At 44.0% G+C, this 24,089-nt stretch overlaps 2 protein-coding genes across 2 annotated transcripts in view; both read left to right on the forward strand.

Annotated features, from left to right (window-relative positions):
- Positions 1-16,409, forward strand: part of LOC136707094 (solute carrier family 22 member 23-like) — a 40,284-nt gene extending 23,875 nt beyond the window's left edge. Inside the window, exons 4-10 of the mRNA XM_066680980.1 lie at positions 6,192-6,360; positions 6,729-6,850; positions 7,144-7,246; positions 7,928-8,163; positions 8,538-8,570; positions 10,305-10,428; positions 11,829-16,409. Of these exons, the coding sequence (XP_066537077.1) occupies positions 6,192-6,360; positions 6,729-6,850; positions 7,144-7,246; positions 7,928-8,163; positions 8,538-8,570; positions 10,305-10,428; positions 11,829-13,269 (2,228 nt within the window). The 3' untranslated portion in view covers positions 13,270-16,409. The remainder of the gene's footprint in view (positions 1-6,191; positions 6,361-6,728; positions 6,851-7,143; positions 7,247-7,927; positions 8,164-8,537; positions 8,571-10,304; positions 10,429-11,828) is intronic.
- A 764-nt stretch (positions 16,410-17,173) lies between these two features.
- tubb2 (tubulin, beta 2A class IIa) lies at positions 17,174-23,366 on the forward strand. The gene is made up of 4 exons (XM_066681001.1): positions 17,174-17,362; positions 20,497-20,605; positions 20,979-21,089; positions 21,793-23,366. The coding sequence occupies exons 1-4, from the start codon at positions 17,306-17,308 to the stop codon at positions 22,875-22,877; spliced, it is 1,362 nt and encodes a 453-aa protein (XP_066537098.1). The 5' UTR covers positions 17,174-17,305; the 3' UTR covers positions 22,878-23,366.
- Positions 23,367-24,089: the final 723 nt, after the last annotated feature.

The following is a 24,089-nucleotide window of genomic DNA, read 5'->3' on the forward strand; positions in this document are numbered from 1 at the left end:
CTAATGAAAAAAACAGCTTTTTAACCAGTGTGCCTCATGGTCAGTGAAACCTTGACTTAAGAGGGAATCAACTTACGAATTGTCAGAGGTACGAGCCGTCGCTCGGTTTATTTTTAAGTTTAAATCTTTTTTATTTTTTACTTTATGATGCGAGCTGAGATCTGGGTTACGAGCGAGCTTACGCCACTCACCACTAGGTGGCCCCGCGATTATTCAGTTCACTTGGTTACCTAGCCGTGCGTCTCTGTCGTATCACTGTGTTTTTGTAGCAAGTAAGTTACGTTAAGCGATGGAGCACGAAAAGAAAAACTCCCCCAATCTCCTCCACCTCCGGCAGCGTCTTCCTCTGATCTTAAAGTTAAATACACTTAATAGAAGCAGTGTATTTCTTTACATTCTTTTATGTGTTGTTATTTTTTATACGTTATTTGTTATTTATAAATGACAGTTTTCTTATTTAAAAACACGTAACAAAAAATTGGTGTGGTTTTTTGGGCTGGAACGGATTACTAACAATTAATTTTATTGGGGAATAAACGCACAGCAGCAACCAGCACCTCACTACTACAGCCACCATAGGATTTATTTATTTATTTATTTATTTTTATTTTTATTTTTTTCAGGTTCTTGGCTTACATGAGCTTGTAGCAGATGTAATGTTCTTGATGGGTTTTATACATTTCTGCTCATTGTACAGTCCACATCAAAAATAAACATTTTCTTATCACAATGTTCTGTTCCGCATTAAAAGTTAAGTTCAAATCGCCTCAAAAAACACATCTTTAGCCTAAACCTGTGTGTCACCACTGCAACATTACAGTGGAACAGTGAAATTGATCTAACAACTTCATGTGAGTGATTTACTGAAGGTAGTAACGTGTTTTTAATGAGGACACAATAAAAAGCGTGGGGCAGACAGAGGAGATGTTAAATTATAAAGGAATTGTATGATCCAGTGTAGGAAGGAAATCCTATTTTGAGATTCCTCCAGACGTGGATAATGTAGGTAAGAAGGATGTAAATGTTTCAACTGCTCAAACCCCCCCCCCCCCCCCCCCTAATAGCCCTGGGTTTAATGTTAGAGATTAGACTGAGGTTTAATGTTAGAGATTAGACTGAGGTTTAATGTTAGAGATTAGGGTTAGGTTCAGTGTTAGAGATTAGACTGTGGTTTAATGTTAGAGATTAGGATCAGGTTTAATGTTAGAGATTAGACTGAGGTTTAATGTTAGAGATTAGGATCAGGTTTAATGTTAGAGATTAGACTGAGGTTTAATGTTAGAAATTAGACTGAGGTTTAATGTTAGAGATTAGGATCAGGTTTAATGTTAGAGATTAGACTGAGGTTTAATGTTAGAGATTAGGGTTAGGTTCAGTGTTAGAGATTAGGGTTAGGTTCAGTGTTAGAGATTAGACTGTGGTTTAATGTTAGAGATTAGGATCAGGTTTAATGTTAGAGATTAGACTGAGGTTTAATGTTAGAGATTAGGATCAGGTTTAATGTTAGAGATTAGACTGAGGTTTAATGTTAGAGATTAGGGTTAGGTTCAGTGTTAGAGATTAGACTGTGGTTTAATGTTAGAGATTAGGATCAGGTTTAATGTTAGAGATTAGACTGAGGTTTAATGTTAGAGATTAGGATCAGGTTTAATGTTAGAGATTAGACTGAGGTTTAATGTTAGAGATTAGACTGAGGTTTAATGTTAGAGATTAGGATCAGGTTTAATGTTAGAGATTAGACTGAGGTTTAATGTTAGAGATTAGGGTTAGGTTCAGTGTTAGAGATTAGACTGAGGTTTAGTGATTAGGGTTTGTATTAAGATTAGTCAAACCATGTCAAACTAGTGGTATTTATGGCTGAGTGTAAGTCTCCATAAAATGAACAGAGGTCTATGTAATGTCCCCTTTAACCACGGGGACTGTGTGTGTGTGTGTGTGTGTGTCAGTACAATAGAAGGATTGAGTGGACACTGTTCTCTGTGAAACAGCACTGTGTTGTGGATTGTGTTGACTCTGATGAAGCTGAGTTGTTGGGATTCTTTTCTCTTCCAGTGTGTCCCCAAGTGTTAAGGGTTAGGGAGCAGCAGATTCTAAGATGCATAAAGTAGTGTTTAGGGTATAGGAAGTTTAGATTATATTGAATAGTGTATAGGGAGTAGTGTTTAGGGTATAGAGAATAGTGTTTATGGTATAGGGAGTAGTTTCTAAGGTGCAGAGATTATGTTTAGGGCATAGGGAGTAGTGCTTATTGTATAGGGAGTAGTGCTTATTGTATAGGGAGTAGTGTTTAGGGTATAGGGAGCAGTCCCTAAGGTGCAGAAAGTAGTGTTTAGGGTATGGGGAGGAGTGTTTAGGTCAGGTTAGGGTGTAGGGATCAGTGCCTAAGGGTTTGGTTATTGGAACATGGCCTGTTTATCTCCTCAGGGTTGATGTAATCTCCGAACACAGATGGAGGGACTGAAGATGCTGAGTCAGCAGGTTAAAGTTCAACCACTGTAGTGTGTGTGTGTGAGAGAGAGAGAGAGAGAGAGAGAGAGAGAAATTGTGGGGGTTGGCTGGAGTCAGGGCAAGTTTATTGATAAGGCACCTTCAGTCCAGAATGAGAGAGAGTGAGTGGGGGGGCAGAAAGAGAGAGGGAGAGCCAGTGGAGAGAGTGGTAGAGTACAGAGAGAGAGAGAAAGAGGGGTAGAGTACACAGAGAGAGTGGGGGGAGAAAGAAAAGAGAGGGGAGAGTGGGGGAGAAAGAAAAGAAGGGGGAGGGGGAGAGTGGTAGAGTACACGAGAGAGAGAGAGACAGACAGACAGACGGGGGAGAGAGTGGCAGAATACAGAGAGTTGTGCATGTGACTGTGAAGGTCAAAGTCTGAGACACACTACAGGGCTATGTCCCAATCACTTCATGTTCCCTATGTAGTGCACTCTTCTGTGTGTCAACTCTGTTCCTGTCTTGTACTGAATTTGTTACAATCATAACTGCGCCCTCCCATGGCCACACAGAGGAGGGAGGAGTTTGGGACTGAACCACACACACATTAATATAGCAACTGCGCCCTCAGCTGGTCAAATAAAGAACAACTATAGACAGCAACACCACGGAGACACTGCGCTAATGACACACACACACAGAAAACACTGCTCTAATGACACACACACACACACACAGAAAACACTGCTCTAATGACACACACACACACAGAAAACACTGCTCTAATGACACACACACACACACACACACAGAAAACACTGCTCTAATGACACACACACACACACACACAAAACACTGCTCTAATGACACACACACACACACACAGAAAACACTGCTCTAATGACACACACACACAGAAAACACTGCTCTAATGACACACACACACACACACAGAAAACACTGCTCTAATGACACACACACACACACACAGAAAACACTGCTCTAATGACACACACACACACACACACAAAACACTGCTCTAATGACACACACACACACACACACAAAACACTGCTCTAATGACACACACACACACACACACAAAACACTGCTCTAATGACACACACACACACACACAGAAAACACTGCTCTAATGACACACACACACACACACAGAAAACACTGCTCTAATGACACACACACAAAACACTGCTCTAATGACACACAGACACAAAACACTGCTCTAATGACACACACTCACACACACAGAAAACACTGCTCTAATGACACAGACACAAAACACTGCTCTAATGACACACACACACACACAGAAAACACTGCTCTAATGACACACACACACACACACAGAAAACACTGCTCTAATGACACACACACACACACACAGAAAACACTGCTCTAATGACACACAGACACTCAGACACAAAACACTGCTCTAATGACACACACAAAACACTGCTCTAATGACAGACACACACACAGAAAACACTGTTCTAATGACACACAGACACACAGAAAACACTGCTATAATGACACACACACACACACACAAAACACTGTTCTAATGACACACAGAAAACACTGTTCTAATGACACACAGAAAACACTGCTCTAATGACACACACACAGAGAAAACACTGCTCTAATGACACACACACACACACACACAGAAAACACTGTTCTAATGACACACAGATATACAGAAAACACTGCTCTAATGACACACACACACACACACAGAAAACACTGCTCTAATGACACACAGACACTCAGACACAAAACACTGCTCTAATGACACACACAAAACACTGCTCTAATGACAGACACACACACAGAAAACACTGTTCTAATGACACACAGACACACAGAAAACACTGCTATAATGACACACACACACACACACAAAACACTGTTCTAATGACACACAGAAAACACTGTTCTAATGACACACAGAAAACACTGCTCTAATGACACACACACAGAGAAAACACTGCTCTAATGACACACACACACACACACACAGAAAACACTGTTCTAATGACACACAGATACACAGAAAACACTGCTCTAATGACACACACAAACACTAGGCCTGTGCAATATCTTATGGTGTGCAGTAATATCACAAACATTTGATGTATGTTTGCTTGTTTCTCTGTGTTTGATGTGTGTTTTTGTCAGGGATTGAGCAGTTTTTGATGTGTTTTTATTTGTTTGTCAGGGATCGAGCAGTGTTTGTGTTTTTATTTGTTTGTCAGGGATCGAGCAGTGTTTGATGTGTTTTTATTTGTTTGTCAGGGATCGAGCAGTGTTTGATGTGTTTTTATTTGTTTGTCAGGGATCGAGCAGTGTTTGATGTGTTTTTATTTGTTTGTCAGGGATCGAGCAGTGTTTGGTGTGTTTTTATTTGTTTGTCAGGGATCGAGCAGTGTTTGATATGTTTTTGTTTGTCAGGGATCGAGCCGTGTTTGATGTGTTTTTGTTTGTCAGGGATCGAGCAGTGTTTGGTGTGTTTTTATTTGTTGGTCAGGGATCGAGCAGTGTTTTATGTGTTTTTATTTGTTGGTCAGGGATCGAGCAGTGTTTTATGTGTTTTTATTTGTTGGTCAGGGATCGAGCTGTGTTTGATGTGTGTTTATTTATTTGTCTGTCAGGAATTGAGCAGTGTTTGGTGTGTGTTTATTTATTTGTCAGTTATCGAGGTGTGTTTGATGTGTGGTTATTTGTTTGTCAGGGATCGAGCTATGTTTGAAATGTGTTTATTTATTTGTCTGTCAGGGATCGAGCAGTGTTTGATGTGTGTTTATTTGTCTGTCAGGGATCGAGCAGTGTTTGATGTGTTTATTTTTTGGTCAGGGATCGAGCAGTGTTTGATGTGTGTTTATTTGTTGGTCAGGGATCGAGCAGTGTTTGATGTCTGTTTATTTGTTGGTCAGGGATCAAGCAGTGTTTGATGTCTGTTTATTTATTTGTCAGGGATCGAGCAGTGTTTGATGTGTGTTTATTTATTTGTCATGGATCAAGCCGTGTTTGGTGTGTGTTTATTTATTTGTCAGTTATCGAGGTTTGTTTGTGTGTTTATTTGTCTGTCAGGGATCGAGCAGTGTTTGATGTGTGTTTATTTGTTGGTCAGGGATCGAGCAGTGTTTGACGTCTGTTTATTTATATGTCAGGGATCGAGCATTGTTTGATGTGTGTTTATTTATTTGTCAGGGATCGAGCAGTGTTTGTTTGTTTATTTGTTTGTCAGGGATCGAGCTGTGTTTGATGTGTGTTTATTTGTTTGTCAGGGATCGAGCAGTGTTTGTGTGTTTTTGTCAGGGGTCGAGCAGTGTTTGATGTGTGTTTATTTGTTGGTCAGGGATCAAGCAGTGTGTGATGTCTTTGTATTTGTTGGTCAGGGATCAAGCAGTGTTTGATGTGTGTTTATTTATTTGTCAGGGATCGAGCTGTGTTTGATGTGTGTTTATTTGTTTGTCAGGGATCGAGCAGTGTTTGTGTGTTTTTGTCAGGGGTCGAGCAGTGTTTGATGTGTGTTTATTTGTTGGTCAGGGATCAAGCAGTGTGTGATGTCTTTGTATTTGTTGGTCAGGGATCAAGCAGTGTTTGATGTGTGTTTATTTATTTGTCAGGGATCGAGCTGTGTTTGATGTGTGTTTATTTGTCATCAGGAATCGAGCTGTGTTTGTGTGTTGATTTATTTGTCAGGGATCGAGCAGTGTTTGATGTGTGTTTATTTAATTGTCAGGGATCGAGCTGTGTTTACCCGCCTGGCGCTTCTCCATGGCGATGGTGGCCAGTTTCCTGATGCTGGCGGGGCAGTTGCTGATGCCGGCGGTGGCGGCAGCGTGTGGAGACTGGCGCCTCCTGCAGGCCGTCATCATCGGCCCCTTGCTGCTCATGTTCAGCTACATATGGTAAGAGACACTGTCCACTAAGCATCCACCTGGCTCCACTCCTGGGGTGGGCCTTACACCAGGCCCCTCCCACTCTGAACTGAGACACGCCTCTAAACCCCGACTGACCATCACACCCTCCCACAGTAACCCACCGCCACAGTGATTCCAGTAATTTGATTGGCTGTTTTTTTCTGAAGTTTCCTGACTTCTCCTTTATCTCTGACTGAATGCAGTGTGTTGGTGTGTAGTTTACAGTAATGTAGTACAGATTGTAGTTTAACGTGTGTGTCTTGGTGTGTAGTTTACAGTAGTGTAGTACAGACTGTAGTTTGTGTGTGTTGATGGGAGTGTGTTGGTGTGTAGTTTACTGTTGTTTGTGTTCTCAGGATCTTCCCTGAGTCGCTGCGCTGGCTGTTGGCGACTCAGCAGTACGAAAGAGCCAAAATGATTTTGGAGAGAATCGCTAAAACCAACCGGGCGAGTGTGGAGTCTGACGAACTCCTGACAGGTAAACACACACACACATACACACACACTTCTGATCTTACCATTTATCTGGAAAAACCCTTACCATAACTCATCACCGTAACCCCTGCTCCCTGTAACAGTTAACCCCTACACCCTAATCCCTACAGATTCACAGTGCCCCCAGTGGCCTGGAGAGATTCACAGTTCTGAGAGAGTTCTGTTATGACTGAAGCCGACTGTCGACTCACAGTACTTTTGTGTGCTGTTTTTGGACCTGAGTGGTTCTGTAACTGTGGAGGTAAAATTAGTTTTCTGTTCTCTGTTTAATTGCAGAACTGCACAGAGTACTGCCAAAGAAGCCCAAGAGAACATGCATTGTGAAAATGGTGGGGACCAGGAACCTGTGGAAGAACATCGTGGTGCTCTGCGTCAACTCGTAATTACCACATTCAAGTTGGGGGGGGGGGCATTAACAGGAGACACAGTTTGTTTTAGAATAAAAATTCTGTAAACTGTATAATGTCAGTTAAGTAACAGTGCTCTGAGGTTGGGAGATGGGAATCGTGTCTGAATGAAGTGTTTGTATAAAACACTGCAGAGGCCTCTTTGTTGTTAAAGGGACATATTATTATTTTGTATTAATATTAAACTTCCCTCATTCAGAACCTGGTCACATTTAACGACCGACCCCCAGTCTGTTTACTGTGCGCTGCCTGAGTTAGAAAACACAGGATAAAACGAGCCGTTCTGGTTCTGCTCCACTTCTGACGTCAAGTGCAGAAACTTTAGAATGGCCCCGCCCCCTCGTCTGAGTCTGTCCAATCACAGCGCTGGACCCGTGTTTATGTGAGAGCGCAAAGACGAGGTTAAACTCAGCGAAACAGACACAACGAGCACGGAGAAATAAGAGCACTGAGTAAAAACGGAGAAGAAAGAGAACAGAGTGAAAACGGCTAAAAACCAGAGCTTCCCTGTGTTCCCTTTAAAGACAGGCAACTTTGAGGGGAGGGGCATTGTTGTTTGGGGGCGGGGCTTTAGAGATATACATTTTCTGCATCTAACATTGTTAAAAACAAAATCTTTTTACTAACAGATTTTTTTTCTCATTAATCCCCAGGCTGACGGGGTTCGGCATCCACCACTGTTTTGCGCGCAGTATGATGGACCCAGACGCAAAGGAAGAGACGATGTTCCACAATTTCTACGCTGATTATTATACGATGGCGGGGATTGCCGTGGCAACGTGTTTGGCCATGTGTCCCGCTGTGGGGCTGATGGGACGCAGGGGGGGGCTTCTTATGTTCATGATCATCACTGCTCTCGCCTCACTGCTGCAGCTGGGACTACTTAACCGTGAGCACACACACACACACACACACTCTAATATATATATATATATATATACACACTTCACACAATATACACTCACTACAAAAACACACAGAACTATTGGGATGATCAGGTGATTTAAGAGGGATGTGAAACATGTAAGTAGCATTGTTTGGTCACCTTCATCATCACCTCCACCTTCATCATCAACACCTCCACCTTCATCATCATCACCTCGGGTGGAAAAAGAAGTAAAACTAGACGTCCTCAGAGTTTTGGATCAGATTCGGCTCACATCCATTTACCCACTGTACTCACACAGAGAGTACAGTATAATTATATATATATGTGTTTAATATGTGACCTAAACCCTCTCTCTCTCTCTCTCTCATGGATAGTTTTGGGGAAATACAGCGTCCAGCTCAAAATTGGTAAATTCACAGCACACACACAATGTCCTCTGTGTAAATTATAAATATTTGATCTTTACGTAACTTCAAATGTCTTATACATATCTAACTACAGCTCTGTTGTACACACACACACACACACACACACACACAATGTTGGGCTAACAGACACATATGGAGAGAGATTAGTCTCAAAATACTTTACAAACGTGTAAATGTTAATCCACAAATTAAACACAAGTCACAGATATGTTTCACTGTTCACAAATGAACACATCCCACTCTGTGTCTCACAGTCTGCAGTTTGTACAAATACAGTTACATTCATAAACACACGTGTTTGGTTTTTACAGATATCATTAAAAAAAACATTTGTTTAAATTTACATTGTAAATATTTGTAAAGTCGAAGTGTAAATTGTAGAAGCTGCGTTTGTGGATCAAGTCACTCACGTGTTTTCCGTGACGTGCATTTGTTCATTTCCTCTTGTGGGTTTTTGGATTTTGAGACTTTCCTCTCGCATTTCACCCGCTCCACACACAGCAGCCTGATCCACAAATGTGGCCCGCAGGCGAACAAGCCACCGCTAGGGGGCACTGTTGTTTTAGGACGTGGGGACAACTTAAACGGAGACGCATTTGCGCAACATTTAATGTGGAAATTAGTTTCATATCACAGACATTTAGAAGCGGGGGAACACTAGGGAACACTTCTGAAGGTGCCTTAAATTTAACGCCGTTGAAGTCCAGCGGAACTTCCCTAATTTCACTGCAGAGTCGTCAAATAAAATACGTTAAAATCATCCTGTATTTGGACTAAAGCCGTGTTGGGTATTGGACTGATACGGGACTGATGTGTTTCGTAATTTCGAGACTGAATTGTTAAAACTGGTGATTTGTTTCAGACAGATGCTCTCCCTCAGCCGGGGGGAGGGGCAGATACCCCACGGCTCCACAACAGAATATACACTTCTCATTGGTCATCACTTTTAATTAACCAATCAGCAGCCAGAGTTATCTGTCTATCATTTACTGCGACAGCCAATAGAGTCATAGTCCCGCCTACAGGGGGTTGTTTCACTGTGGCCCTGAGAGCAACAAGTCAGTTCTGAGACACTGGGGAAAACAACAGTGCCCCTAGCGGTGGCTTGTTCGCCTGCTGGCCACATTTGTGGATCAGACTGCTGTGTGTGGAGTGGGTGAAATGCTGTATTTGTACAAACTGCAGTCTGTGAGACACAGAGTGGGAGGTGTTCATTAGTGAACAGTGAAACATATCTGTGACTTGTGTTTTTACTTTGTGGATGAACATTTACGCATTTGTAAAGTATTTTGAGACTAATCTCTCTCCACAGACACAAAGGTGTTTTTTTTATTAAAGTCTTACACAGTAACTGTTCTCAGACGGAGCTTTAACTCTGGCCCCACACGCTTTTGTTTGTTTTAAGGTGTGTTTGATTTTATGTAAATCACCATGTATCTCCCACAACAGAGACTTTACAGCAGAAAAAAACCTTCTCAACTTTCAGTGGAAATCAATGTAAAAAGACATTATTCACCATGAGATTTACACACAATGCAAAGGACAGCTGCTGTGTTCAAATGATGTAGTGAATAAACACAGAAACACACACACACAAACTCACACACACACACACACACACACACACACAAACAGAGAGATGCAGGGTTTTAATTGGACAGAGACAATGTATGTCTACTCTCTCTCTCAACCGTCTCTCTCTCTCTCTCTCAGAGGAGTCTGATACTCTAAAGTCCCGGTTCTCTGTAGCGTTCTCGATCATTGGAATGTTCTCTTCACACGCTGCAAGCAACCTCAGCATCTTCTTCTGTGCTGAGGTCACCCCCACTGTCATCAGGTGAGTGTGTGGGTGCGTGTGTGGGTGAATGAATGAACGAGTGGGTGAATGAATGAACGAGTGAGTGGGTGAATGAACGAGTGGGTGAATGAATGAACGAGTGAGTGGGTGAATGAACGAGTGAGTGGGTGGGTGGGTGAGTGGGTTTGGGTGAGTGAATGAGTGAGTGGGTGCGTGAGTAGGTGGGTGCGTGGGTGGGTGAGTGAATGAGTGAGTGGGTGAGTGACAGAAGGAACATTTTCACCAAACATACTCTGGTTCTTTAACTGTGTCCTTTCACAGAGCTGCTGTGTGTTTGAACCAGGACAGAACCAGGGTTTAGGTCAGGGTTTAACCACTGTTTACAGTCACATCAGTGCCCCCCCCCCCCCACACACACACCAGTTTTCAGATACGGATCACTGTGAATTAAACTGCTTAGTGTCTGAGCTCTTTCTGGAGCTTCTTTATCTCGACTCACCCACAGATATGTTATGGCTCCTGCTGAGGAACCTATTGTGCTGCTTCCATCTGGGAACAAACCTTTTGGGATCCAGAACCTGTGTATGTTGATGAAAGTATTCAAAAGCATGTGCACAATCTGGAACAGGGGTAGTTCCACTAAGTGGAAAAGAAGGAGAACCTCGTTCAGAGTGACGGGAAGAACCTTGGCTTAAGTCTACAGCAGTAATGGGTTTTTTTTCCGCTGCATGGCACCGACTCGACTGGACCCTACTGTCTGTTTGGTCTCTGGTTGGTTTTCCTACTTTAAACCTCTTCAAAAGACCACGGCGTAATTTTACGAGCTGCCTGTTGTGAGTCGGCTAAAAACAAACGTGATCTCTGCTGCAGCTGGAGATTTTACAGATGGAGAGTTGGTGCTGGACGTCTGCATTGCGTCTCTGTATCAGACTTTAGGTTTGGTATGGTTCCTGCACTGATGTGGTCACTGAATTGAATCATCGAGGTGGAGAGGGGTTGAGCCCAAAAGCAAATCACCTACAGGCAGAAGCTCTGGGTAATAACTGAAAGATTATAGATACGAGAGACTGAAATGAGTGAAAGGACTGAAACGGCAGGTTTCTAGAGTCAGTTTTAGGAGCTCCAGGATTCAGGAGGACCTCGGAGTACAGGCACTGCTCCTTCACTTTGAGAGGATGCAGTTGAGGAGGTCTGGGCGCTGGATGATGCCTCCTGGACACCTCCCACTGGAGGTACACAAGGCACTGCCAACTGGGAGGAGACCCTGGGAGACTCTTGAGGGATTATATCTCCCAGCTGGACTGGGGATCCTTCAGGAGAAGATCACTCTCTGTTTACTCTGTATAGTGTGTTTTACGTGTATCCCTAGACATTCTGCTATGAAAAGCACTTTATAAAATATAGATAAAGCTGTGTTTCTCTATCTCTTTCTCTTTCAGGGGTGGAGGCCTGGGGCTGGTGTTAGCTAGCGCAGGTTTTGGGATGCTAACGGCCCCAATAATGGAGCTCCACAATCAGAAGGGCTACTTCCTGCACCATGTGATCTTTGCGTGTTGCACGCTGATCTGTATAATCTGCATTCTGCTGCTTCCGGAGACGCGTAACCAGCCCCTTCCCGAGACTCTGCCTGATGGAGAGAGCTTCACCCGCCAGCCCCTGCTACTCCCACGAAAAGCAGCGGAACAGCGCCACCTATTGCATGCCACCGGCTCCGCACGGGCCTCATCCACACCCCTGCATGCCGCCGCCGCAGCCGCTGCAAGCACCATGGAGTCCACTGCCTCCTCCACACTCGACCTGGCACTCGCACAACCTCACTGCCTTCCCCTCAGTGTCCTACGGCACCACAGAGAACCCGGAGAACCCAGAGAACCTGGTGAATCTGCTGAGCCACCAGGGGGCACTGTATTCACCACAATCCCGAACGCCTCCACTCCCCTCAGCACCAGCCCCAACCACCCCAGTAAAACAGACTCCCTCCCAGACCTTATCGCCAATGTCCCGCCCCCTCATTGTCCATCCTCAGAGACCCTGCCTATTGCCCGGTTAACTGGCCACACCCCCTCCCACACCCCAGAGACCCTGTCGTCTCCGTCTACAGCAACAGAAACCCCACCCCTTACCTTCAACCACACCTGGCCACAGCCTGTCCACTTAATCCCAGAAACCACACCCACTCAGCAATACGAGCATGCCTCCTACCAGACCCCTCCCACTGAGACCATGCCCCTCCCTCCATGTGATCAGCCCAGCCAATCTGTCCCAGTTGACGCAGAGACCACACCCCCTTTTGATTCAACAGATGATGCTGTGATCACAGATATCACAGAGGCTCCTCCTCCTACTTTAATAAACCACACTCCCATGGGTATGACAGATACCCCTCCTCCTCCTGAGACTGGCCACATCCCCTCACAGCCTGAGACAGACAGCGCTGTGGTGGCGGGCCCAGACAGTCGCACTGAAATGCATTGCCTCTTGGACTCTGTAGGTGGCGCCGCAGACACACGCACCATTAGCCCAACGCCCGATGCTGCTATTGAGTTGAATGATGTAGCCCTGGCCCCTCCCATGGACCCACCCCTTCATTTAGCTAATGGTCTGAACTCACTTCATCCTGCTAATGCTAATCCATTGCTGGACGTCCTTCGTTCCATTTCATCTTCCTCTACATCACCCATAGATTCTGATGTTCTCTTATTCCCACCCCCTGTAACAGACCCTGCCCATTTAGAGACTCCATCTCCTTCCTCAGTTGGTGCTCCTGTTTTGTCTGATGCTGCAGAGGTGTCCCCTGCTGGTGATACATTCACAGTGGACCTCACCGTGTCCACACCCATAGACTTCCCCAGTCCCGTCAACAGCATGCCCTCTTCATGAGAGCCAGGGAGTCTGGTGCTTTTCTCTTGACAGCAGCTGAGCACTAGGGGGCGTTAAAATAAGCCTTGAGCCTTTCCCACAGACCAGAGAGTGCTGACAATGCTAGAAAGGGATTTGCTAACAAAAGGGAACAGCTGTAAACCAGGCTTTCGCCCGGAAACTCCAGCATTGACGCACAATCTTTTCAGCGCCAATTAATAACTATGGATTTAGGAGACTCTAATGGAACTCATATCATCTGGAAAACACTGGAATTCCCTGCAGTCCGACTCTGAGGATGAAGTCAACAGCTGCCTTTTTAAAGCAAAGGGCAGAGACGACATGAAATCTTTGTAAAGTATTTAAAAATAAACCTGCCACCGTTCGTGTCCGTACTCCCGGGAACAGTAGCGCAACACCTTTATTCTGAAAGGAATTCCTCCTCAGCTCCGACAGACACTGATTAGAAAGGTTCTGAAGAGTTTGTTACATAAATGTACAACAGAGCAACTGCGTGGGTCGCAAGGTTTCTGTGTCCATCACTAGAAGGGGTTTTACCACAAAGGGTTCCTACTCCTAACTCTGATTGAGTTAGTTCAACTGCTAGTCTCTAAACCTGAAACCTGCACTCTTAAACGTAGGCCACAAACCCCGACTCCAGAAGTCTAATCCCCAAGGTTTTGTTTCCTAGACAAGGATTAAACTTAATCCTGCACTATCACAATTCTACAATCAGTACTCGCCAAGTATGTTACACATACAAGGAAACTGTATTGGTGAGAGCACACGTGTATGACGTGTAACATACTAACAGACCGGACAAACACACAGACTAATAACAAGTGTTAAACTACTGCGATAAATAAATAACAGTTATAATAATAAAGAGCCATGGAGAGGACCTATGGAGAGTGTGAATATGTACGTATGCCACATAGGTCACACTGCACAGACGATGTGTAGTCCAGGACTAGGTTTAAACCCTGTGTGGGTTAACATCCCTACAAACGTAAAGTTTTAAAGCCAAACTCCTCAGGACCCTCAGCCACAATTTATAGGCCTTAAGCCCTATATGTTAATCCCAACCTGCCTCACCCCTCAAGATAAACCACTAACTCCTTATTCCTTAATCCTTAAAGGCAAAGGTCACGATTGTAATCGAAATAACACTTTTTTATTATTGATCTCAGATGATGTTTCCTCTCCAGTCGGTTGGTGCTGGAAACCAGTCTAATGTGTTCACGTTGTCCTGTGTAAATAAAGAGAGGAAAAGAAGGGTCTTTTTGATCAGTCTTTCTCTCTCTCTCTCAGCTTTGCTCACTGAGCCATGGGCAGAGAAATGGTATCTGAATGGTGGAGGAATACCAAATGTTGAAAAATATAAACAAAGATGAGGATGTTGCTCTATTCCTGCTCCATAGGGGGGTAAAACTGACTTATTTTTGCTGTTACAGTTACATTACTTAAGGTGGAACTGACACTGAATTCACTTTACTAAAGTTACACTTCAGCTACCAACAGGATACAGTCACTTCTTACTCACACACACACTGCTTCACCTTGATAGAGGGGTAGATTCTGAACATAAACAAAACGGAACCGCAGTTCCTCAGAATCATTGATGTTGCTTTTAAACCCTATTCCCTGAATCTGAACCTTCATTCCTGTGTGCTCCAAGGTAAACCCCCAGGGCTGTAGTTCCTAGACAGTATCCCTAAACCCAAACCCCAGACTCCTCAGACAAACCTATCTCCTAATCACATCTTCCTAAATTCTTCCTAGATTCATAAAAACATAAAAAAAACACCATTTTAGGCATCTGTGAAAAGGTGTCAGGTGTCATTGCTTTCGGGTCTTTATTTTCCATTACATTTGGACCAAAAAGAGCAATAGAGGCACAGGGTTGAGCAGCAATAATCATTTTAAGATTTATATTTATAACAATATTGATCCCTGTGAATATAAGAATGATATAATCTACTAATGATATCATCTAACCTGCTCAGAAACTGCAATACCATAATGAACTACTGTCAGATCATTTCAGTGTGGGCAGACTGCGGGTGGAGTCAAAGGCAGAATGTTTGGGCGGAGTGTGGGTGAAGTCGAATGTGGAGTGAGGGTGGAGACGCAAACCAAATATATTCAGCCCAACCCCCAGCCGAGGGACTGCTTTTCTGAAGGTGCTTTTAGATGTTTCAGGACGAGGAGAAGCAGGATATTCAGCAGCTCAGTGCCATTAGCGCTAATCCCTGCTCAGGTGTTTATCCTGTAGATTCAGCTGAAGAACCTTCTGTGGACTAAATAAAAGTTGAAACTAATTCCTGTAACTGTGTAAAACAACTAATGATGCTAATCTGGGTCTTTACCATTCACTTTTTATGAACAGTGTTAGCATTGTGGACAAAAACATTGTCTTCAGGTTCATGGTTATGTTTGGCTAATCATGGTGTATTAGCATTTCTTACATATATCTTTTCATTAAAGTTGTTTAAGCCGGGGTTAAATGGGAAATAACAGCTAAAACAGCTTTAACTTGGATTGTAAAGCTATAATTAGACCTCAGACCGATGTTGCCCAACAACATCCAGAAGAGCGGTAGCTGGTTCAGCGTTTTCCAGTGAATTAGTTTAGTCACTGCTGCTAAAATGACATGGTTTTAATGGTTTAAAGGTAGGAAATACTGGATCCTAGTTTTTCTGTATATCTTCAAAACTGACACTAGCATCATACTGGAAAAAGAAGCTAATTTAGCTGCAGCAGCTAATTCTTAGTCTGAGTCTGTCTGAGTGTAGATGTGTTTATTTGACCCTTATGCTGAACAGTAAAAAAAAAAAAAACATGAACATGGATCTGGACATCAGCCCCTCAAAGCTAGCTCAGAGTGCTAATGCTAATGCTTTAAGATGCAGCATGGGGTAGAGGCTCATTAGCTCTGAAACAGCTAATACATTGATTGTGAATGCAATAGGGTACCTCACCAAACTGGGCCAGTGTCTTTCAAATACGATGCTTGTTGAAGCCCCCCAGGTATGTCCTCTTGGTCCTGAGAGGGGAGTGAATGTAAACACATAACATTTGGGTTTCAGCTTCATCTGTCTTTTTTTTTTGCTTTTTTTTTTTGTAATTGATATTAAATGCATTTGTACATAAGCCATAACTGTCATAATAAAAGTCACTATTTATTGAGTAACAGATGGTGTGTGTTTTTGCTTTGTTGTCTTTAACACTTGGAGTGAAAACCTTTGAGGTCAGAGCCTTGAGCCCTTGGTAATTAAGAAAAGCTTTGGTCAGAGGCCCACCCAATGCTCTTGTGTTGTTTGGCGATGTGTTTTTAGGCCATTGCACCGCTTTTGAGTGAAGCACTGCATTTGTAGCGTTTGGCTGAATCTGAGCAGGAAGCACAGCTCTGACACACTTCAGAATTCATCAGCCACAACACGTATCTGCAGCAGAGACAGTCACAGGTCATGATTTGTCTTGTGATTATAAACTTACACTGTGTGTCCGCTGGGCAGCGCTGTAACACATGGTTCTGTTACTAACCAGAACCCTCCACACCCTCTTCCAGTCCCTGTGTCCATTTTTATCACAGCACAGAACCGGGAACGTGGGCGAAGCGTCTGAAGAGTGCGGATGAAGAGGAAGAGTTCTGGTTACGGGTTTTTGACAGAGAATGCTCCAGCTCCGTGTGTCCAGGGAGGGGTTAATGCTGTGATGTTAAAATTACATCACTGTCCCAATACTCCTGGACCAGGCTCTGTGTGTGTGTGTGTGTGTGTGCTGCATCAGCACTGCGCCTCTGCAGCATGTGACTGCATCACCACTCTCATTCCTGATTGGACGATGGGCTCCAGGTGAGTACAACCCTGTCCAATCAGATTTATCCTTGACCTATGTCACTGCAGAGGTCTGAGGAGAGAGAGAGAGAGAGACAGAGAGCGCACTAACTCCAGCAGCAGAAAGTCTTCAGCCTATTCAGCTTCCTCTCAATCTGCAGTTATTCCTCTTCACCCTCATCCTTCTCTTCCTCAGCAGCGAGAGTGTGTGAGGCAGCATGCGCGAGATCGTTCACATCCAGGCCGGACAGTGCGGAAACCAGATCGGAGCAAAGGTACATGTACACACACACACATTTGGGAACCGCCCTCCGAGTTCAGCCTTAAGCTGCAGCTGTTGAACAGACTATGTATCATCTCTGTACAAAACCATTAAATAGGGTGAGATGCTCTAGGGCAGATGCACAGGAGACTCAGTTCCACTGTTCCACATCCCAGAGCTGGGGATTTGACATTGGCAGAGTGACCTGTGTTCTCTGGAGTGATGGAGTTCCTCTGGTGTGTGGAACAGTGGAACTGTGTTCTCTGGATTGATCGAGGTCCTCTGGTGTGTGGAACAGTGGAACTGTGTTCTCTGGAGTGATGGGGTTCCTCTGGGGTGTGGAACAGTGGAAATGTGTTCTCTGGAGTGATGGGGTTCCTCTGGTGTGTGGAACAGTGGAACTGTGTTCTCTGGAGTGATGGGGTTCCTCTGGTGTGTGGAACAGTGGAACTGTGTTCTCTGGATTGATGGAGGTCCTCTGGTGTGTGGAACAGTGGAACTGTGTTCTCTGGGGTGATGGGGTTCTTCTGGGGTGTGGAACAATGGAACTGTGTTCACTGGAGCGATGGAGTTCCTCTGGGGTGTGGAACAGTGGAACTATGTTCTCTGGAGCGATGGGGTTCCTCTGGGGTGTGGAACTGTGTTCTCTGGAGTGATGGGGTTCCTCTGGGGTGTGGAACTGTGTTCTCTGGAGTGATGGGGTTCCTCTGGTGTATGGAACAGTGGAACTATGTTCTCTGGAGTGATGGTGTTCCTCTGGTGTGTGGAACAGTGGAACTGTGTTCTCTGGAGTGATGGGGTTCAATCTCTGACCATTACCAAATTTCATATGAGCTACGTCTTAGCCGTAATATATTTAAGTCCCCTCGCTATTCTACAAAGCGTATAATAAAACCATCCACCGCACTACAATTTATAGAAATATCAGACCCAATGGAGCTAGATGTACTAATAGATAGATAGATCCCCAGGGGATCAATATTTACTTAGAAAATACCTGTCGATCTACTTTAGAAAAGGTAGCACCACTTAAACATAAAAGTATAAGACAGAAAAAGCTCGCCCCATGGTATAATGATAAAACCCGTACTTTAAAACAAACATCACAGAAACTAGAGCGGAAATAGAGAGATAAACCAAGCTGAAAGTGTTCCACTCTGGAAGGACAGCCTTATAGAGTATAGAAATGCCCTCACTAAAGCTTGCTCAGCACAACTGGCCTCGCTGATCTCCAATAATAAAAATAATCCGAGAGCACTGTTTAGTGTGTTTTCTAGAATTACAAAAAATCAAGCAGGTTCCGAACAACTAATTCCAACACCAGTAAAGATTTTATGGACTTTTTTAATAAAAAAATTGGGAATATTAGACAACAAACTCAAGCCACAGGATTAACTCCATCCTGGCTGCCCCCCGATGTGAATTATATAAAACATAATATAACTGTAAAAGAAAGACTTGAAACCTTTTACCCACTCCCACAGTTAGAACTAGACAAGATTATCACCTCCGCAAACTGTACAACTTGCACACAACGCAATTCCCACAAAATTACTCAAAGAAGTACTACCTACCTTCTAATTTGCCATTTCTGTCCAAGATCTTAGAAAAAGCAGTGGCCCAACAACTTGATAGCAACATCATAGTACAGAGACAGCTCTAGTCAAGATAACAAATGATCTTCTTCTTGCCTCTGATCAAGGCCACGTATCCCTGTTGGTGCTTCTTGACCTAAGCGCAGCCTTCGATACAATAGACCACAATATTCTCATAGAAAGATTAGAAAACATGGTTGGAATCACAGGGACAGTCCTATTATGGTTCAAATCTTACTTAACGGAACGTTATCAATTCATAAAAGTAAACGATTTATCTTCAAATTATTCTAAAGTAAGATTTGTAATTCCACAAGGCTCTATTTTAGGACCATTATTATTTACATTATACATGTTACCGCTAGGCACAGTTATAAGAAACCATGACATTAACTTTCACTGTTACACAGATTTTGTTTATTTCAGCCAAAGCCCGATGACAAACACAGATTAAAGAAAATAGAGGACTGTGTAAAAGACGTGAAAGGCTGGATGTTGCGTAACTTCCTCCTTCTAAACAGGAACAAAACAGAGGTCCTACTTTTGGGTCCAAAAGTGGCAAGAAATAAATTATCAGATTTAATTTTAAATCTCGCTGACTTTCCAGTTAAACCTGGTTCAGCAGCAAAAAATCTTGGTGTCATAATTGACCCGGATTTATCATTTGATCAACACATAGGTAGTATCACTAGGACAGCTTTTTTACATCTTCACAATATCGCTAAGATTAGTAATGCCTTATCCCTGCAGTAGCAGATACATTAGTACATGCCTTTATTACTTCAAGGCTTGACTACTGTAAACTTCGACTAGTTCAAAACGCTGCAGCCAGGGTCCTCACTAAAACTAGAAAATTTGAACATATCAATCCAGTTCTATCATCACTTCATTGGCTGCCTGTTAAATTCTGTATCGATTACAAAATTCTGTTACAAAAGTCCAGAGTACTGTTTTTTTAATTGTTCCCCGAATTCAGAAGGCCTCAGCTGGGGGAAGAGCCTTTTCTTATAAAGCCCCCCAACTCTGGAATGATCTTCCAGAAAATGTTCGGGACTCAGACACAGTCGCAATCTTCAAATCTAGGCTAAAAACTCATTAGTTTAGTTTATCTTTTGGTAGTTAATGCTCCCCCATAGATAAAGGTGGCAGATCCAGGGGGTCCATGGACACTGAGATGCTGGCGACGTCCGCCACTTCACGCGATCACTCAGGTTTGTTGACGGTGGAGCGGAGGGATGCCAGTGTTTCAGGAAGCTCCCGTGTCTGTAGGTCCTTCTGGTTCCTCTCCTTTTAGTTAAAGCTGTCATATTCAGATCTGCCGGAGTCATTAGCCCCTTGGCCTCACTCACCTGGGGATTTTTATATTCTTTACATTTCACGTCAAAACTTTATCTTAAGTGGAATTCTGTGAAGCTGTTTTGTGACATCATCAGTGTAAAAAGCACTAAACAAATAACATTGATTTGACTTGAATTGTGTAAGTGTACAGTTGTAATTCTGGGAGGTGATCAGTGATTGTGTTGTGTAATTATGTAGTTGTTTTGTGTTGTAGTTCTGGGAGGTGATCAGTGATGAACATGGAATCGATGCGACAGGAAGTTCTATCGCGGAGAACGAGCTGCAGCTGGAGAGAATTAATGTTTATTACAACGAAGCTACAGGTCTGTCTTCATCTCTCCAACTGTCCATACCTCCCACTTTAAATCTCTCTTCATGTCTTCATCACGTCATTCATCCACCTCCTCACTTAATTTCTTCATCCATCCACCTTTTAACTTCCCTGTCTCATCTCTTCCTTTCATCCCTCCAAACCTTTACCTCTCTGGGTTTCATCATCTTCACATCCCATCTCTACTTCCACCTCTTCACTTCTCCATCTGTTTTCATCCCTCAATCTCTTCACCACTCCATTTCCTCTCTCCTTCTGTCATTTGCTCTCTCCCTCACCAATTTTCACCTCTCTACATCATTCCTCCTTGACTGTGTCTGATTGTGCTGTACATTTCTCTAAGCCCCTTCTCTTTCTCTCTCCAGGCAGTAAATTTGTCCCTCGGGCAATTCTGGTGGATCTAGAACCCGGTACTATGGACTCTGTTCGCTCTGGTCCATTTGGACAGATTTTCAGACCTGATAACTTTGTGTTTGGTAAGTGTCTGCTTCTGTTTTGATGGAGATTTTTACGAGTGCTCCAGTGGTTTAGGGAGTAAAGCCTATATTTCTGTTAAAAATAGAAAAATAACAAAAGAAAAAAAAAATTACTTCAACCCAAACCCTAGCTTCCCAATTTAATTCACAGTAATTTACCTCTTTAGTTCAAACCTAGCACTACCTTTGATAAGGGCTGAAATCTTGACCAATTTAGAAGCTGAACCAGGCTACATTAGGAAAACTAAATATTATGTAGAATGGCATTCATTTACCTAGTAACAATGGCACGTGTTTGGTCCAGAGGGAAGAGTCGCGGTAGAGGGAGGGGTGTGTGTCCAGAGGGAACAGTCGAGGGACAGGGAGGGGTGTGTGTCAGGAGGGAAGAGTAGAGGTACAGGGAGGGTGTGTGTCCAGAGGGAAGGTTCGAGGTACAGGGAGGGTGTGTGTCCAGAGGGAAGGGTAGAGGTACAGGGAGGGTGTGTGTCAGGAGGGAAGGGTCGAGGTACAGGGAGGGTGTGTGTCAGGAGGGAAGGGTCGAGGTACAGAGAGGGGTGTGTGTCAGGAGGGAAGGGTCGAGGTACAGAGAGGGGTGTGTGTCAAGTGGGAGAAATTTTTTACCTTGGAAAGCCGAGGGGAATATTGGAAGGTTCTTGTTCATATCTCAGGGGCAAAACTAACAAACATTTTTGGATCCTTTTAGGTCAGAGTGGTGCAGGGAACAACTGGGCTAAAGGTCACTACACAGAAGGGGCAGAGCTAGTGGACTCAGTTCTAGACGTGGTGCGTAAAGAATCAGAGAACTGTGACTGTCTGCAGGGTTTCCAGTTGACCCACTCTCTGGGTGGAGGAACTGGGTCAGGCATGGGAACCCTGTTAATCAGCAAGATCAGAGAAGAGTACCCTGATCGGATCATGAACACTTTCAGTGTCATGCCATCACCCAAAGTGTCCGACACAGTTGTAGAACCTTATAACGCCACCCTGTCTGTGCACCAGCTGGTGGAGAACACAGATGAAACCTTCAGCATTGACAACGAAGCTCTGTATGACATCTGTTTCCGCACACTCAAACTGACCACGCCCACTTATGGAGATCTGAACCACCTGGTCTCCGCCACCATGAGCGGCGTCACTACCTGCCTGCGGTTCCCAGGGCAGCTGAACGCCGACCTGCGGAAACTGGCCGTGAACATGGTCCCATTCCCTCGACTACACTTCTTTATGCCAGGGTTCGCCCCTCTGACCAGCAGGGGGAGCCAGCAGTACCGTGCCCTGAGTGTCCCGGAGTTGACACAGCAGATGTTTGATGCCAAGAACATGATGGCGGCTTGTGACCCTCGGCATGGACGCTACCTCACCGTGGCAGCCATCTTCCGTGGACGTATGTCCATGAAAGAAGTTGATGAGCAGATGTTGAGTGTTCAGAACAAAAACAGCAGCTACTTTGTCGAGTGGATCCCAAACAATGTGAAGACGGCCGTATGCGACATCCCACCTCGTGGCCTCAAGATGTCCGCTACATTTATCGGCAACAGTACAGCCATCCAGGAGCTGTTCCGCCGCATCTCTGAGCAGTTCACGGCCATGTTCCGTCGCAAGGCTTTCCTGCACTGGTACACGGGTGAGGGCATGGATGAGATGGAGTTCACCGAGGCAGAGAGCAACATGAATGACCTGGTGTCGGAATACCAGCAGTACCAGGACGCCACGGCTGATGAGATGGGCGAATATGAGGAGGATGAGCTGGAGGATGAGGAGGACGTCCGTCAAGAGGTTCATCACTAAGATCAATTCCAGGAGCAGTTCCCCTCAGACATCCACATTAGTGAAAACAGAGTCTGAGAAGTTTAACGCAATGCTGTGATGATGATTTTCTCCATTTTCCAGTTACCATTTTCTCTTTATTAAAGTCATTAAACTCATGACAGGTAAATAAAGTGCAATCCAGTGCAGTGAGTTATATCCAGTAAAATAAATATGCAGTGTGTTCACTGCCAAGGACTTGCTTAATTTCCCCTAGAACATCGGTTCAGACCTGCATTAGCCCGGGGTGTGTAAACTTCTGCACATGCCTGTGGCTGATTTCTGGTGGAACTGTTGCTGTAAAAGCAGTGCTCTGCCACTTTGTAAGAGGCTACTGTAGACTAGCAATGCTAATGTTAGAGCTCTGTCAGTGTTTAGCCTAAAGGTGCTATTGAAAATGTATTTCACTTCGGAGCATTGTAAAATACATCAACTATGTTAAGAACTGCGACCCGAATTAAATCTGCTTCATTCAGTCTTATTTTAGCCTTTTCTCTCTTTACATATTGAACGGTTCTGTGGGTGGGGCTTAGCAGTGCTTTCATAGCAGGCCTGACAATCGTGCCAAATGTGGAGGGGATGGGGGGACAGGTTTAACCAGGTGGGTCTAGGGGTAATTTTCTCATAGCAGCAAAATCTTTGAAGACGTACAGATTAAACAAAGCCAAAAGGAGCTGCTGCAGGTAGAAAAACAAAACTGAGTTGTGAACAACTATTAACTCATTATGTACTGGTATCTGTAAAGTACACAGTCATAACATTAGGAATGAACAAACATCTGTTCAGCGTTTAACATGAACATTTTAACTGGCTTTTTCAGCAGCTTACTTTATATTCATCAAATCAGGTTTCCTCTGCTGCATGCCGCCATTTCAACTAGTGCCTGGGTGGCTTTTCACTTCGGTTTATTAAAGACACTATCATGGAGACAGAGAGAGACAGTGGGGGGCTGAAGAACATTTCAGAGGGTGTCCATGTACAAACTTGATGCAAAAATTACATCCTCAGTCAACTGCCATGGGTTAATGTCACCAGGAATTAACACCTGAATAAAGTTTTTTCAGGTATTCCAAGCAAATCATAACTACGTCCATGAGCACCACAGGTCTTTAACCATTAAAACCTCTAGCATTTACTACAGGGCAGATGCCATTGATAGTGATCTGAACCAAGAACTCAACCAGTTGCATGTCC

Source organism: Hoplias malabaricus, chromosome 9, assembly GCF_029633855.1.
Source record: "Hoplias malabaricus isolate fHopMal1 chromosome 9, fHopMal1.hap1, whole genome shotgun sequence".
In the NCBI taxonomy this organism is placed as follows: domain Eukaryota; kingdom Metazoa; phylum Chordata; class Actinopteri; order Characiformes; family Erythrinidae; genus Hoplias; species Hoplias malabaricus.

Coding starts and splice junctions, on each gene's coding strand:
- tubb2 (XM_066681001.1), top strand. CDS start 17,306: ATGCGCGAGATCGTTCACATCCAGGCCGGACAGTGCGGAAACCAGATC. Junction 17,363..20,496: donor GAAACCAGATCGGAGCAAAG/GTACATGTACAC, acceptor TTTGTGTTGTAG/TTCTGGGAGGTGATCAGTGA. Junction 20,606..20,978: donor TTATTACAACGAAGCTACAG/GTCTGTCTTCAT, acceptor TTCTCTCTCCAG/GCAGTAAATTTGTCCCTCGG.